Source organism: Cryptococcus neoformans, chromosome 9 (genome assembly GCF_000149385.1).
Source record: "Cryptococcus neoformans var. neoformans B-3501A chromosome 9, whole genome shotgun sequence".
Lineage (NCBI taxonomy): Eukaryota > Fungi > Basidiomycota > Tremellomycetes > Tremellales > Cryptococcaceae > Cryptococcus > Cryptococcus deneoformans.
Window position 1 is genome coordinate 366960 of NC_009185.1, and position 14469 is coordinate 381428.

Genomic DNA, 14469 nt, shown 5'->3' on the forward strand with positions numbered 1-14469 from the left:
CAGGATATGCCCAGTCTACAGCACTACCCAATTACACAACACCCAAGATCCACCAGTTAGAAAGGCTTATCGGAGTCGGGGGTAGTGTCTGTTGTAAATAGCCGATGGTTGATAGAGCAAGCAAAGGGAAATGGAATGGTAAAGCCTAATGTCAGTACTGAAACGCATGATCCCCGTTGACCGCGACGCACCCTTGAAATAAGAACCGACCTAGATATCAACCATTAGTATATGCTGTCCACAGGAGCATCATCACAGTCAAAGACAGCTACTCACGACAGGGACCTTGATCAAGACATCCTTTTGGAAAATAGGGACCTCAGAGAGGTAGAAGCTAACGGCGGCACCGGCAGCGACACCCCAGACGGCGGCGCTAGGACCCCAAAACCTCAATCGCCTGTTTTAATTGTCGGATGAGTATGCGTGAAATGAGATTTAGACATTGCGGTATGAACGAATGAATTGGACCGAATATATGTGATGGGTAAAGTCGCAAGTCACCAGTGGTTGTATGATCGGGTAATAAGAAATCGCGAAGCAAAGTCAGCACCCATTCCTTCCCAGTATCCCTGCGCCCATATCCCTCCAGCTCTCCAGCCACTCTCTTCTTACTTTCCAAGCACTGAAGGAGTCAAACGTACTCAGGAGTGATACCGGCGAAACCCTAAATCGACAAATCAGCTTCGGCCTTCGCTCACGATCGTGCTAGCGTCTCTCTTTACTCCAACAAATATATAGACTTACAAGTTGTGTCCTTCGGATGTAAGCAGGCATTATGGCGATGGAGTGAGAGGGTCTGTGGGATGGCAAGGAAGGAGAGAGGGAATACGATGTGCGGAGGTGCGGTCGGAAAACACGGAGAGCAAACGCACCAACCAAAAAGGCGAGATTGCCATTCTATTTGCAATTGTTGCAATCCAGGATGATGTGGGATTTATGAGACTCATCTTATCATCAACTCAAGCAAGCTTCGTCTTCTCACTCCTCCCTCTTCTTCTTGTTATGTACTCATTTATACAGCCAACATGTGCAATTGGCTACTCCTTCGTGCTGTTGTCATTATCGTCAACTTTACAAACTACACTGTATTTGTCCTGTTCACATGATTTTCTCTGCCTGCGACAGTTCTCAATACTCGACTATTCCCCATACAACGGCCTAATCAAGTAATGTCTTGCGGTATGAATCCTCGCACTCCTCGAACCCCTGTTTCAGAGAAGTCCTGCTTTGGTTTACATAGGTCTCCACCGGAATCCTCAAGCACAGATGGAAAGGTCAGAGACATCCTTGATGCCCTTTGGATGCTGGAACAATGCCCTTCGAAGCTCGTGTTGAAGGTTTCACGGTGGACTCTTGTCGCCTCTTTTCCGCCAAAATCTTTCTTCCAAACCGAGCGATGTGACGGGGTTTTGGCCAGTGGAATATGGCCTTGTGCTCGTAATCAGGATAAGATCTTCTTTTTTTTGATATGATCTACCCTCAGAGCCAGTACTTCCGCTCTTTCGTGATTTGCGTCAAACTGTGTAAGAAAAGTGCAGCAGTGCGGATATCCGGCGATCCTTTGGCGTGCCCCTTCTGTATACATCTCATTGTTTAACCATCAGTGAGCGATTAATATATTCAATGATGCAGATCTCTAGCTGTAGGGATTGAATGGGAAAGAAAGGCGCTACACCACAACTGATGGTAGCAAAGGAAGGCAATGCCATCGTGGCACTGCCAGTTACTCCGCATTGCCTCTTTGTGTACCGAACCACAGCCAAGTCTGCTGTCTCTTGAGTTATCCTCACCTTTCCAATGAACTTGCCAAAAGTAACGCCTCTTGCTTCCTCGCGGCTCCCCGAATATATATCGGCACGTTTCCAAGTAGTTTTATGAAGGATCTCCGTCTCGACTCTTGCTAAGCCGCCTATATTAATGCTCACTAACGATGGAGGTCAAATCGGAGGAAACCGATGTGGTAATGTGCTGGTTGCAGGGCCTAGCGTATATGGTAGGCGCTCACGACACATAGCAGTGTCCTTGGCTACGTCGGACAAAGCAGGAGGCACGCCCGTGCCATTGTTTTGGGCGGAAAACCCATCAGCTCACAGACTGCTGCGGTGCTAATAAGTGTTTGTTGTTCAATAGATTAGTTTTTAAATGACTGGGTGATTCATGATAGTGTATTTGCTCGACAGCTCCATTATTTGTCATCTTGAATCAGGTATGTGGGAACGAAAGGTTTATAATAATTAATAGCGGTAATAGCAATTTGGAAGTTACCATGTTTTCTTGTCTACGGAAAGCGCCCGCCATCCCGGCCTTGGCAATGAAAGGACCTCGCAGATCCTTTGTCATGATGGTTTTCTTGCAAGATTCACATGTAACCGTTTTGGTAGCAGGTAAGATGCTAGGTTTATTTATGTAGTCCTAAGCGTTTCATTGTACAAATAAGTTCGGCGGCAGTTCGGAATGAGCACAAGCAGTAAGTAAGAGACGTTCTCTTTCCATGCTCCTGACCGACGATGATAATGAACCGATGAATGACCATTTATCTCATCTGCTACCATAGCCACTTTTGCACTTGCTCTGGCCTGTGTTTTCCTCATCATGACATTGTGTCTCGCCCTCTATCTGATACCAGACCGTGGTTTCACACAGGATGCGCCAAATAAAGGGGAGGAGACCCAAAAGCTCACCGAGAATGCGTCGGATATGGGGCGAAGAGAAGAGGTGTAATGAACGAAAGAACACCCTGAGATTTGTTACCGAGCCATATGCATGAATGAAACAGATATGAGAATTGATTGACACTAGAGAAAAAAGAAAACGAAAACAATCAAAGCAAGAACCTCAACTTCTTTTTGACACTACTTCTTCGCCATTACAACTTGAATCATCTATGCCGTCACAGTTGTGCCTGCCTGAGCAGGGAACGCGTCCTCCCAGAAGTTTGTTCCGTGTGTTGTGGGCTTAATGTAGCCCGCTCGGATAGTCCAGTCACCAAACCTTTCACCCTCATGTCGCTCAAGCGCCCATCGCTTGATCATGGGTTTGAGGACAGCAAGGATTTCGGGTTCGGAGGCGGATTCGAGGAAGGGCTTGTTCAATCTTGTACCGAGATGGCTACCACCGAGCATCATCTGAAAATAGGGTTAACATTGTTTTAAGTGACGGACTATACAAGACACTCACCATGTAGCTACCAGGAGCCTTACCGACGAAAGCAACCTCAGCGGCCCACGGTCGAGCACATCTGTACCGAAAGTCAGCATTCCCTACTGGCAATGGAGACAGTCAAGTTACTTACCCGTTAGGGCAACCAGTCATCCTCATCACAAGATCGTCACTCTTGACACCCGCCTCTTCACAGATCTTCTCGACCTTGTCGATCAACACAGGCAAGTACCTCTCGGATTCAGCCATGGCCAAACCACAAGTGGGGAAGGCAACACAAGCGGAACTTGACAGTCTAACACCAGAATGATCAAGGTTGTCCAAACCCCATTTGGCGAGCAACCTCTTCATCTCGTCGAGATCTTCGGAAGCAATGTCGGAAAGGATCAAGTGCTGGTTGGCAGTCAATCGGAAAGTGCCCTTGTGAACTGAGGCAATCTCTCGAAGGCCGGCCTTGAACTGGTGACGAGAGTTGTCCTCGACACGACCGTTCTCAATAAACATGGTGAAATGCCACTTGCCGTCGTGACCTTGGCTCCAACCGTAGTGGTCGAGGTTAGAATCGAAATGGTAAGCTCGGGCGGGAGCAAACTTCTTGCCCCATCGCTCCTCGACGAAAGCCTTGAATTTGGGGAGACCAAGTCGGTCGACAGTGTACTTCAGACGCTGCACATAAAAGTATAAGCACTGGTCCGGGTGAAGGTAATAAAGTGTGACTTACGGCGTTCTTTCTGTCCTGTCGGTTACCGTGGTCCCTCTGGACCAACATGATGCTCTCAGCAACCTTCTTACCGTCCTCAGGAGTGATGAAACCAATGACATCACCCAAACGAGGGTAGGTCTTCTTGTTACCGTGGGTAACACCCATACCACCACCAACGCTGACATTGTAACCAATGACTTCGTCGTTTTCAACGATGGCAATGAAACCAACATCATTGGTGAAGACGTCAACAGCGTTGTCAGGAGGGACAGCGATGGCGATCTTGAATTTACGAGGCAGGTAGTAAGGACCGTAGAGAGGCTCGCTGTCGGAATCGAAAGGCTGAACAGCGTCACCAGAGATCTTCTTCTTGTCAAGCCAGATTTCGTGGTAGGCGTTGGTAGCAGGAAGGAGGTGCTCAGAGACGGCCTTGGAGAACTCGTAGACGGTAGCGTGGGTCTTGGAGAGAGAAGGGTTGACAGTACACTGGACGTTACGGTCTAAAATATTTAGTCAGCTCACGCCTTCCAAATTGCCGAAGAAGCGAAGAAATGGAAGAAGATTCAGATCGGGTGCCCGGAAAAAATGGGTTTCGGGCCTTTACACCATGGGTTTTGTAAGAAGACCGTCGTGTTGTGATCATCACTTATGAAGAAACCAGAAAGATAAAGATGGGAATAAATACTTACTGACATCACCACAAGCTGCGATAGTGTCCAACAAACTCTTGTTGATCGCCTGCATAGCCTTCTTCAAGTGGCTCTTGATAATACCATGGAACTGGAAGGTCTGTCGGGTAGTTAATTTGAAGGTGCCATTACCGTGCTCATCAGAGATGCGGTCCATGTCGAGCCACTGCTTGGCAGAACAGATACCACCGGGCATTCGGACTCGGATCATGAAAGAGTAGGCGGGCTCGAGACCTTGGGCCTTGAGAGACTCTCGGATGTCTCGGTCATCCTACAGAATAATCAGCATTCTTTTTCTATACACGACATGGGATGTACTCACCTGCATGTAAGTACCGTGGAATTTGGTCAACTGAGCGTCCGAGGCAGAGATGGCACCAGTAGACTTGTCGGCAAGACCCTCAAGAATGGTGCCTCGGAGATAGTCAGAGGCAATCTTGATGTGTTCATTGGCAACGACCTCCTCCTTCTCCTCAGTGACCTCGACGCTGTCGACGCCAAGGGCCCTCCACAGAGAGGCTTCAAAAGGCTTGTAACCAGTCTGGACACCGTCAGGATCAGAGTCGTCACCTAGACCAAGAGGCAAGAGCTCCTGGCAACCAAGAGAAATCAACTTGGGGAAGAGATCCCTGGCGGGCTTGTTATAGTAGCCAGCGTCCTCGGGACGAGGCCAGTAGTGAGAGTCACCCATACCGAAGACGGCGACCTTAGTCTCCTTGAACTCGTCGGAAGGAGAAAGCTTGGAGAGAGCCTTGGTGAACTCTCGACCGTTGAGAGGAGATTCACCCTGACCAGCGGTAGAAGAGACGATGAGTACGTTCTGCTCCTGGCTAAGGGTTTCGACAATGGAACCGGCAACTTCATCGAGGACACGGAGGGAAGCACTGACACCACGCATCTTGGCTCGGCCAACAAGTCGCTTGGCGAGCTTCTCGGCGTTACCACCGTCACTGGCGTAGAGAACGAGAAGACCGGGGCCGTCAAGGGAGTTGAGGAGGGCATCGTAAGCCTTCCTGGCCTTCTCCTTGCGGGCAGCGAGAAGCTCGGTACCGGCCGAGGAGGTTACGCTAGAGTCGATAGCGGGAGTGGCAAGGGTAAGTTGAGAGAGGTGGGACTGTCGGTCAAGGAACTCGGAGAGAGCGGCCTTGATGTGAGAAGAGTCGAGAGAGAATCGCTTCTCGTCAGGAAGCGAGGGATTCCACCTGAACATGGGCCACCAGCCACCAGAAACAGCTCGCTTGGTCTCACGAAGTCGCTCAAGAGGGCCGGCGTTCTCACTGTCGGAGACAGCCTGGCCGTCTTCCTTTTCACCCCAAGGCAAGTAGGCAAGAACCAAACCGGGTCCAGAGTAGTTCTCGGCTTCGCGCATGGCATTGAGAACACCTGCGTAATCGGCGTAGACGGCGACGGAAGCAACGTAGACGTCCCCCATGTTGAGGGCGTAGAGAGCAAGGTCCTTCTTGCGCTCTTTGGGAGGCTGGGCGGGAGCGTTGGGAGAGAAAGGAGAGGCAGCAGTCTCGTAAACGAGGAGATTGATGTCGAGACCAGAGGCAAGAGCGTGGTGAAGACCGGATGAAGCAAGGTCGACAGCCCAAGAGTTGGAGATCACGATCCAGAGAGCTCGCTTCTCCCAATGGCCCTTTTGACCGAGTTCAACGATTTCCTTCTCGTCACCTTTACCGGCGCCGATAGCAGCCTCAACCTTTTTGCCGGCCTCAACGGCACCCTTCTTCTCGTCTCGAACCAAAAGCCAGGCAGAGAGAGCCTCATGAACCTCAGGCTTGGTGTTGGGGGCCTTGAGGACCTTCTTGGCAAGCTCGACGAGCCTGGCACGCTCCTTTCGGATGGCAACAGCCTTACCGAAGGCGTAGAGGGGAGAAGTTGACTCATTGGCAGCGAGGTGAGAGGGGTCGTTGAGAACCTCGAGAGGAGAAGGGGAAGAAGCAAGAAGCTCAGTGTAGGTAGATTCGGGAGAAGGCACAGTGACGGCATTAGAGGGGATATTATAAGAAAGAGGCTTGCCAATTCGAGTGATAGGGGTGTCACCAGTGATGGCGGCAGCGATCTCCTCGGAAGAGGCAGAAGCACCTACCAAGACCGATCGAATGGTCACATCGGCGCCCTCAAGAGCGTCAACAACAGAGGCCCATGCAGGACCGTACTTGCCGCTACCGGCCTCCACGACGACAACCTCCTGGACACCGGAGAGAGAAGAGCTGAGCTTCTCCTTGGGAGCAGGGATGGCAAGGACGACATCAATGGTGTTCTCAGACTTTACAGGAGAGGGGAGGAAGTTGACGACAAGTCGAGAAGACTCGGCCTTGCTGTGGATAAAAGGTCGCTGAGGTCGACGAGTGAGCTTGAGGAGAGAAAGGCTGATAGATTCGTAGGCGGCAATAAGCTTGGCCTCGGCCGAAGGCTCAGCATCGTCGCCATTGGACAGGTCGGGAGCGTCAAGAGGACCAGAAAGCCAAGCTTGAGCATCCTCGAGAGTTTGGATTTCGCCCTCAAGACCAGAGGGGATAAAGTGGTAGACCACGGCGTCCTTGTCCTGGGCAAGACGAAGGGATAGCAAAGCGTGGTCGTAAGCACCTTGAGAAGATCGGCTGATCAATGAGACAGCATTGGCTCCCTTGGGGGTAACAATCTCTTCGGCGTCGAAAACATGGATGACAGTTCGGCTGAGAGAAGCGGTGGGGAGAGAGTGGAGCAAGTTTGCGTTGGTGAAGAGAACAGTAGGAGTGGATGACTGGGGAAGAGGGAGGTAAGGGTTGAGTTTAGAGGCGCCAGCGGGGACCTGGGCAATGGGATGGTAGTAGGAAGTGGCAGGGAGAGAGGAGATGGCGGCGAGGACAGACATCTGAATAAAAAAAAAGTCAGCGTCGGAAGCTGGTGGAGGCGAAAGGAATGGGTGCATACCTTTGCTGTGTACCTCGGGTGACCAGAAAGACCAGGAGCGGAGAGGCGAGACAGGGCGAGATTCGTTGAGTAAAAGGGATGGACGGGGAGCTGCGTAAGGTTTTGAAAGAAGAAAAAGATAATTGTACAAGGATATGGAAATGAATTATAGGTTGCGAAATCAGCTGGACGAAGCAAAGTTCCCGAAAATCACCTCTAAAACAATCGATGGCGTGCGTTAAAGCCCAGATTCCAAACATTTTCCACGTGGCAACTTCCGAATTCCACCCCTCCAAAGCCAATCACCGCACGCAGAATACATCACGCAAAACTCACAATCCGAATCCTCTTTCCTCCACTCTTTTCGGTCCGGTCAGTTGCATCGCTCGCATTTCCCACCGCAACACCGGGCTTAACTGCCTTCCAGTTTCGGCGGCAAACACATCCGCCGTCTAGATACATATAATGCGCTTCCGCAAGACGCCAAGAGCTCCAGCTACGCTCTGAGTCTTGAGAAGATGCTTGTACGTGCGTGCTTGTGTTCGTTCGTTGCGATGACACCAGCAGTGGAGTAAATTTGACCATTCAACACGGTTGACGTATGTGACAACGATGTTGAGACATTCTACCGACATAGTATGAGGATGCAGCTTGCGGAAAACCAGTCTTTCTCGACCTACATTCCGATATTCACATATACGGCAAGCTTCAATAATACAATCCGTTAGGAAGAAGGACCGATGAACGGCAATAAATGGCATCATTTGTCGAAGCAAATGCTTTAGCGTCAAGCTGTGATCATGACCGATGACTGTCTATCAATTCGTATCTCCAAATCTCCAAAAGGATCCCTCGGCATGGCAAAGGCAGGCGAGAGCTTGTTTTTTGTTAACATCGTTAACAACAATAATGCGCTATCGTAGTGTTGATCTTTCAACTTGGAATACTTGACTCGATACGTCATCACAAACAGATCACGTCAGAACAGCCAAGGAAGTATAAGATAATAAAATAGGGCGGAAAACTATTCCGAACAAGACAACTTGCTCCCCCAACAATGGCTGATGTCATTTTAACTGTCTCACCATTTTCACCATTTGCCATTTCCTACTGATTAGCTCCAAGCATCTTCGGCATGTGTAATAAGCGCTTTGAAGGGGTCTCGGCTTATTGAACTATGATGAGCGGAATACGAGTGGCTATGTCCGGTGTAGTTGTTATATAACAATGATGGAACGTCATTTGCAGGTGACGTTCCACCAGTCTTGGCCATGGTAGCGCAGTCTGTTGCAGTTCATGATGCCCGCTTCCAAGAAGAAGACACATCAAATGGTCTCATGACCTGTATGTTAAAAATGTATGTTAAAGGACAACAAACATCCACAGACTTCATACACACGATGCTTTCTGTAACTCTTCGGCACTATACCATCCATGAAAGCACTGATGTTACAATTCTTCCATCCGGCTATCCTATACAAAAATCAATTCAATTATCACCTCCGACTTTCCTCCCCACCACTTTCCCACCAACTCCCACCTAGCACATGATCAACCCTCGGCGGCCTCGCCTGTACCAATCTCGGTCCTTCCGGCCCTTCTGGCAATTTCTCCGGATCCCCTTCTCTCTTCCATGCAATTCCATACGTCCTCATCGCCGGTCCATCCCTATTCCAAGATAAGTTTTTGGTAGGTTTCGCAAACCCAGGAGGTGTATAATGCCCGTCTTTGGGTGCTTTGGGTTGAGGTGGGCGGAGAGGGGTGGAGGAGGGCTTTGAAGTAGAAGGCGATGGGTAAGGAGAAAGAGAAAGGAGTTTCTCGATACGGTCCGGTGTAGGGGCATTGGGATGTGTGGCGTAGCGGTCGTATGGATCATCAAAAAGGGGCGATACATATTCAGCTGACGAGTTACGTTCTTCAGAATGGACGACCGGGAAATTGAGAGCAATTTTACGAGGACTATCTGCTTTTAGGTGTGGAAACTGTTTATTAACAGGAGTTGACTGGTTGCTGCCTGCACTGGAACGAGAAGACATCGGCGAGGACATGGTAAAATCGATCGTAGATCCAGATGTGGCTTGCCCGTCATACGATGATGATTCGGATGACAGGGCGCGAGAGCTCGAGTTATGGCGTGTACGTTTGAGCTGATGGAGCGTCTTGTGGATAGGAGGGGATATGGGTAAGGACGATGAGGCATGGGTAGACTCTGGTATATGCGATGCAGTGTGTCTCCTTTCCATACTGGGTCGTTTATCATCACCACCTGAAGGTCGTAAAGCCGCGTGGGGAGCAATTGTATAGCCACTTAGATCAGGAGAAGGTTCCGGATCAGGTGTACGGCATTCACGACCAGCTAGACTTAGTCTAGCCGTACGACTGTTCAACTGAGCAGAGCGGGACAAATCTTGGTCCCCTAATAGCTTCTTATGCCGGGGTCTCGGAGACAAGAAATTGGGCGAGTGCGGGTATCGATGTTTTGCAATTGCTAGCTGCCCATCATGTCGGCTGCTCGTAGGCGAAGACAAAAAGTAATCATCGTGACTAGAAACAGGGGGAAAAATCTGCTGACTTGAGAGTTTCCTATACGGAGGTGGCTGGTTGGAAGCATCAGAAGTCCTTCTCAAATGACCATCTAGCTTCATATAAGGGCTCTTCTTCATGCCATAACCCGGTTCTGGTGCCAGGGGTTTTGGGGACCCGCCACGGTTTTCCCATGATCTTCCTTGCTCAGGAGGCGAATGTTCATCGAAATGATGATGACTATATTGCATCCTCCGAATGGATTTTACATTCTGAGGGACAGAGACCGACGATGTCACAGAACGTGCTCCCGAAACTAAGGATTGGACATCAAAGGAACGAGACGTTACCGAATTCTGGTCCGCTTCAGAGCTAGATTTGAGCCATGCATGGTGTTGTACTGGGCCGAATACCTGTTCCGACTTTAGACCCTGAATAAAAGAAGCTCCAGAGATATCCGTTTGTAGTTGCGACAGCATGGGCATAGGTGGTGGGCGTCCACCATTATAAATCGATGGCAAGGCCCAATCAGAAATCGAGAGAGGCCGCTGGAAAGGAGACCTGGGAAGGATGAAAGGGTTTCCTCCGAACTGCGAAGATCCAGGGGTAGGAGGGATTTGCGGGTTGTAATTTGAACCAGGGGAAGAGCTGTACCTGGACCCTTCATGGAGATGAGAAGGCGGCAAAGTGCTGTCTCTGAGTTGCCTCTCTCCTTGTAGCCAGGAGCCTCCCCGGGAGAGTGTGGGGATGGCTCCCGCCATATAGGCATCTGGATCAATGGGCATGCTGCAGATATATGGATGTGAAGAGTCTTGAAGGAGATCTGGAGAAAAACTAAGGGGACTAGACTGAGTAGGGTTGTGGGCAATTTACAAATGACGGAGAATATCAAAGATATCTTTAGGTTAGGTATAAATGTGTTAGCTTCATTGAGAGATGAACAGAAGATTGAGAATGAATTTCGACCCCAACTTACTCATAAACTGAGCCTTCTTTCCTTACAAATGACGAGATGAAGAGGTAAAATGTAAAGCAATGTCGGTCCCATTAGACTCTTGCTTTTCTTATCATCACTTCATTCCCATGCCTTCAGTTTCCCCCACGTTCGTGCCCCCATCTAATCGACCGGTCTAGGCCAGGTATGACGGAATTTTCTGAACATGAATTGCGCAATGAGCTGTTGAAAGGAAAGCGATATACCGCGATCTTTTGCAGTTTGTGGAATGGCGAGAGAATCGTAGAGCGGAAGAAGTTATTAAAGGATGCGAACAGTGGAAAGGATGAGCTGAAGATCCCCCAGGGACGGGCTGTACCGGTTCCAGACAGGTCGTTGATTCCTGGGTATCGGCTAAGAGTATGTATGACTGAAAAGTCGAAGAATATCCCGATGGGCCGACTGTTCTATACCAGACAGTGCCATGCGTAGTAATACGCAGTGCTTGTTGTCGCAGGTCTTCGTCCTCCTTCGTTAGTACTGTCGGGCAAGTGAAGCCGCATGTCGAGGCGCTGAGCTGCTTGAACCGATGAGTAGAAAGCCGAAAGATGCAAGGCGATATATGTGCATAGATTATCCGTTGGACGAACAGAAATGAGTACAAAACATAAATCGAGCTACAAAATTGCCAGCGACGTTTCCCCTGACAACATCCGCCAGACATTTTTGCCCGACAGACAGAAAATCTTGCTACTTTTAAAACTCTTTCCGTCTAATCTACCAATCCATACAATGTCGTGTTTCCAGTATCCGTGTTAATCACATGGTAGACATTATGGAAGAATATGGATCCAACAATTAGATAGTCACTGATCTCCGATGCTTTACAGACTAGGTCAGCAAGGAACTAACCAACATCGACAAGAGGGTTAACACTGCTCACGTGAGGCTTGGATCCGACAGTAACAATAATTCGCATCCGTTGAACTTGGATTGGCACTGCAAAGGCTTTGAGATGTGATCTGGAGAAGAAACGAAAGAAATCAACGTACATCAAATCTTGCCAGCTCAAGGAGAATTGCTGGCCCTCGAACTGGAGTGCCAAAGCTGCATCGTCGTTGTTGTTACATGGGACCACCAAGTCACCCGTCATGGTGTCAGAGTAATACGTACCATTCCCCAAAGCAGCATATATGGGGAGAAGCATCTGTAAATATGCAGTGAGTACTTTACTCTGGTTTGAAGTGACAGAACACTCACGTCTTCTGGTACTCGGATATCAGACGTCCTTTGGGCACCACTATTAGCGCAGTGCGTCGATATTGATCACTTTGTGACTACAACTTACCCAGTATCAAGGATAACTTCAATGTTCTCCATATTGACGCTGCCTTTTGAACTTTGCACCATGTAGCCATGAGAAACAAAACCATCCATGGTAACACGATAGAGACCGTCATCCGTGGTGACTTTGGGCAGAGTAACCTTTTTGCTTTGATCGGCGTGAGGGCTGAACACCAGGTCAGCGCCTGTTTTTCCTGTCATTTTATCCTTCGCATACTTGTTGTGAGGTGAGCCAAACACTAGCTCACTCCCTGACTCTGTTCGAGTGAGATAGAAGCCAACTTCGGGGGTGCTGATCATCCCCAATTGCGATAAAATATCCATGGGTGTTGCTTGATTGTTGATGGAAGATTTCTGCAACTACGTCAGTAGTCGTCGCTAAGAGGCAATATTCGGCATGCGAACATTCATGGCAAGGCCAAAAATACCACTGTTTTTTTCGTCAGCTTACTTCTACATCGCTGAAAAATCTAGTTGACCTCATGTAGGAACCGTCAAAGCCTTGAGAGTCAGATGCAGCCAAAACATGGAATTGCTCCAGCTCATAAGTTCCGATGGTGATGTTTGTGTTTACCAGACATCCTTTCACAGAACCACTCCCTATTTCACGTTATCCATCTTACTTCATTGTCTTTCAAGTGTCAGAACATACCATATCCCTTATCTTCCTCCTTGCACCCCTCAGGAAGGATAAGACCACTATCAACCATACTTGCTGCTCTACAATTCTCACACTTACTCGCCGCAATCCAGATGTCAGCACTCCTATAAAGGCATCAGCCTTCTTTCCACAAAAGACATTGCTCAAGGAGATGCACCCTGTGTCGACGAGCACAGGGAGTGTGGTACCCCCGTCTCCTATTGTGACATCAATAGTGTATACAATGGCATTGTTCTGGCTCATAACACCGGTTAAACTGGCGGACGAGTCGGAAGGTTGAGCCCATTTTGATTGCGAAAAGGTTGTTGAGGCAGAAGTCGAGTCGCTTTGACTTGATGCTCCAAAAGAAGATATAGACGCATGTGTGCCACTAGTAGAAACGATAAAACTGTCACTTGCTGATATGCTGGTTGTTGAGGACTCGACTGCCAAGGTTCCAACATTTGATTCGGAATCGCTGTTGATGTTCGACACGCGATCAGTGGCTGAGGGTACACTGCTGTCGAACGCCGAGGTTTGGGACATTACGCCTGAATCAGTTGCACTCTGCGAATCCGATGCTTCCTCCAACGCCAACGCGGTCGCGCTGTTGGTCACTGAAGCACTTGCTGTCACTGTTTGATCGCTAGATCCGGATGCTCCAGCTGAGGCGTCCGTCTCTTCTGTACCTGTCTGGGCCACGCTTGAAAGATTGTTCGTAACAGGCGATTGTTCTATACCAGTTACACTGTCTGTTGCTATCGCCAGTGATTGTGACAATTCTACTGTCCCGAAGACGGATGCTGAAGAGTCCGACTGGCTGGTTATTGCACTCTCAGAAGTATCTGCAGTATTCGTGGCACTATCCGAAGCTGTCTCTGAAGCCCCTTCGTGTCTCGGAAAGATCTTGCTTCTATAGGTGCCTTTGGCGATTGCACGTCTTCCAATCCCAGCTCCGACCGACTTACGATGACGGGGTCGACAACAGTGCGGCGAGTCAGCAATGAGACGCTTGACCAGATGGCTATGCTCTTGTCCAGTCTGCCTACGAGTCATCTGGACGGAGACGGCCAGTGCTCCAAGAATGAAAGAGGTGACAGTCAAGAAGAGAAGGACGTGTGAAAGCAGGGCTGGCAATATAGGACGCATTATGTGTACTTTTGATTTTGGAGTACAAATTAGTAAGAACGAAAAGAGGACTGCTGATGAAAGAGCGAAAATCAGGCAAGTGTGGGGATAGTAGAAGCGACTGATTTCCGAGGTTAATATTATGATAGAAAGCAGGCGAGGTTGAATGTTATGAAAGAGGCTGCTGTCGACGAGGAGGTAGTAGCAAACATGTCTGAATTGGAAGTCTGCGAGCAAACTGTTGTTATTCTGGATAAGCGTAGCATAACTCCTAAGTTAGAGCTCCTCGACAAAATATTACCTTCCTTTTGCGTCATTGGAACGGGGGAATGTCAAAGGATGTGTGCGAGGCAGTATTATAGTTATACGGCCCGACGGTGGGAAGGAAAGAAGATGACGAAAACAAAGGATGGGTTACTGTGCAATTGCTTGGTTTTGTTTCGGCAATTGC

At 49.1% G+C, this 14469-nt stretch overlaps 4 protein-coding genes across 4 annotated transcripts; all 4 read right to left on the reverse strand.

Moving 5' to 3' along the window:
- Positions 1–56: 56 nt before the first annotated feature.
- CNBI1320 (hypothetical protein) lies at positions 57–774 on the reverse strand (the record flags this gene model as incomplete). Its single annotated transcript, XM_768425.1, has 5 exons — positions 57–145; positions 192–210; positions 277–397; positions 642–664; positions 745–774. 5 exons carry the CDS (start codon positions 772–774, stop codon positions 57–59), a joined length of 282 nt encoding a protein of 93 aa, XP_773518.1.
- Positions 775–2882: 2108 nt separating this feature from the next.
- On the reverse strand, positions 2883–7411 carry CNBI1330 (hypothetical protein; the record flags this gene model as incomplete). Its single annotated transcript, XM_768426.1, has 6 exons — positions 2883–3125; positions 3178–3238; positions 3293–3825; positions 3881–4362; positions 4552–4822; positions 4874–7411. 6 exons carry the CDS (start codon positions 7409–7411, stop codon positions 2883–2885), a joined length of 4128 nt encoding a protein of 1375 aa, XP_773519.1.
- A 1534-nt stretch (positions 7412–8945) lies between these two features.
- CNBI1340 (hypothetical protein) lies at positions 8946–10757 on the reverse strand (the record flags this gene model as incomplete). Its single annotated transcript, XM_768427.1, has 2 exons — positions 8946–10212; positions 10264–10757. The coding sequence occupies 2 exons, from the start codon at positions 10755–10757 to the stop codon at positions 8946–8948; spliced, it is 1761 nt and encodes a 586-aa protein (XP_773520.1).
- Positions 10758–11678: 921 nt separating this feature from the next.
- On the reverse strand, positions 11679–13436 carry CNBI1350 (hypothetical protein; the record flags this gene model as incomplete). The annotated part of the gene is made up of 10 exons (XM_768428.1): positions 11679–11788; positions 11850–11905; positions 11959–12113; positions 12167–12194; positions 12255–12416; positions 12468–12604; positions 12656–12680; positions 12730–12850; positions 12903–13015; positions 13069–13436. The coding sequence occupies 10 exons, from the start codon at positions 13434–13436 to the stop codon at positions 11679–11681; spliced, it is 1275 nt and encodes a 424-aa protein (XP_773521.1).
- Between the last annotated feature and the right edge of the window lie 1033 nt (positions 13437–14469).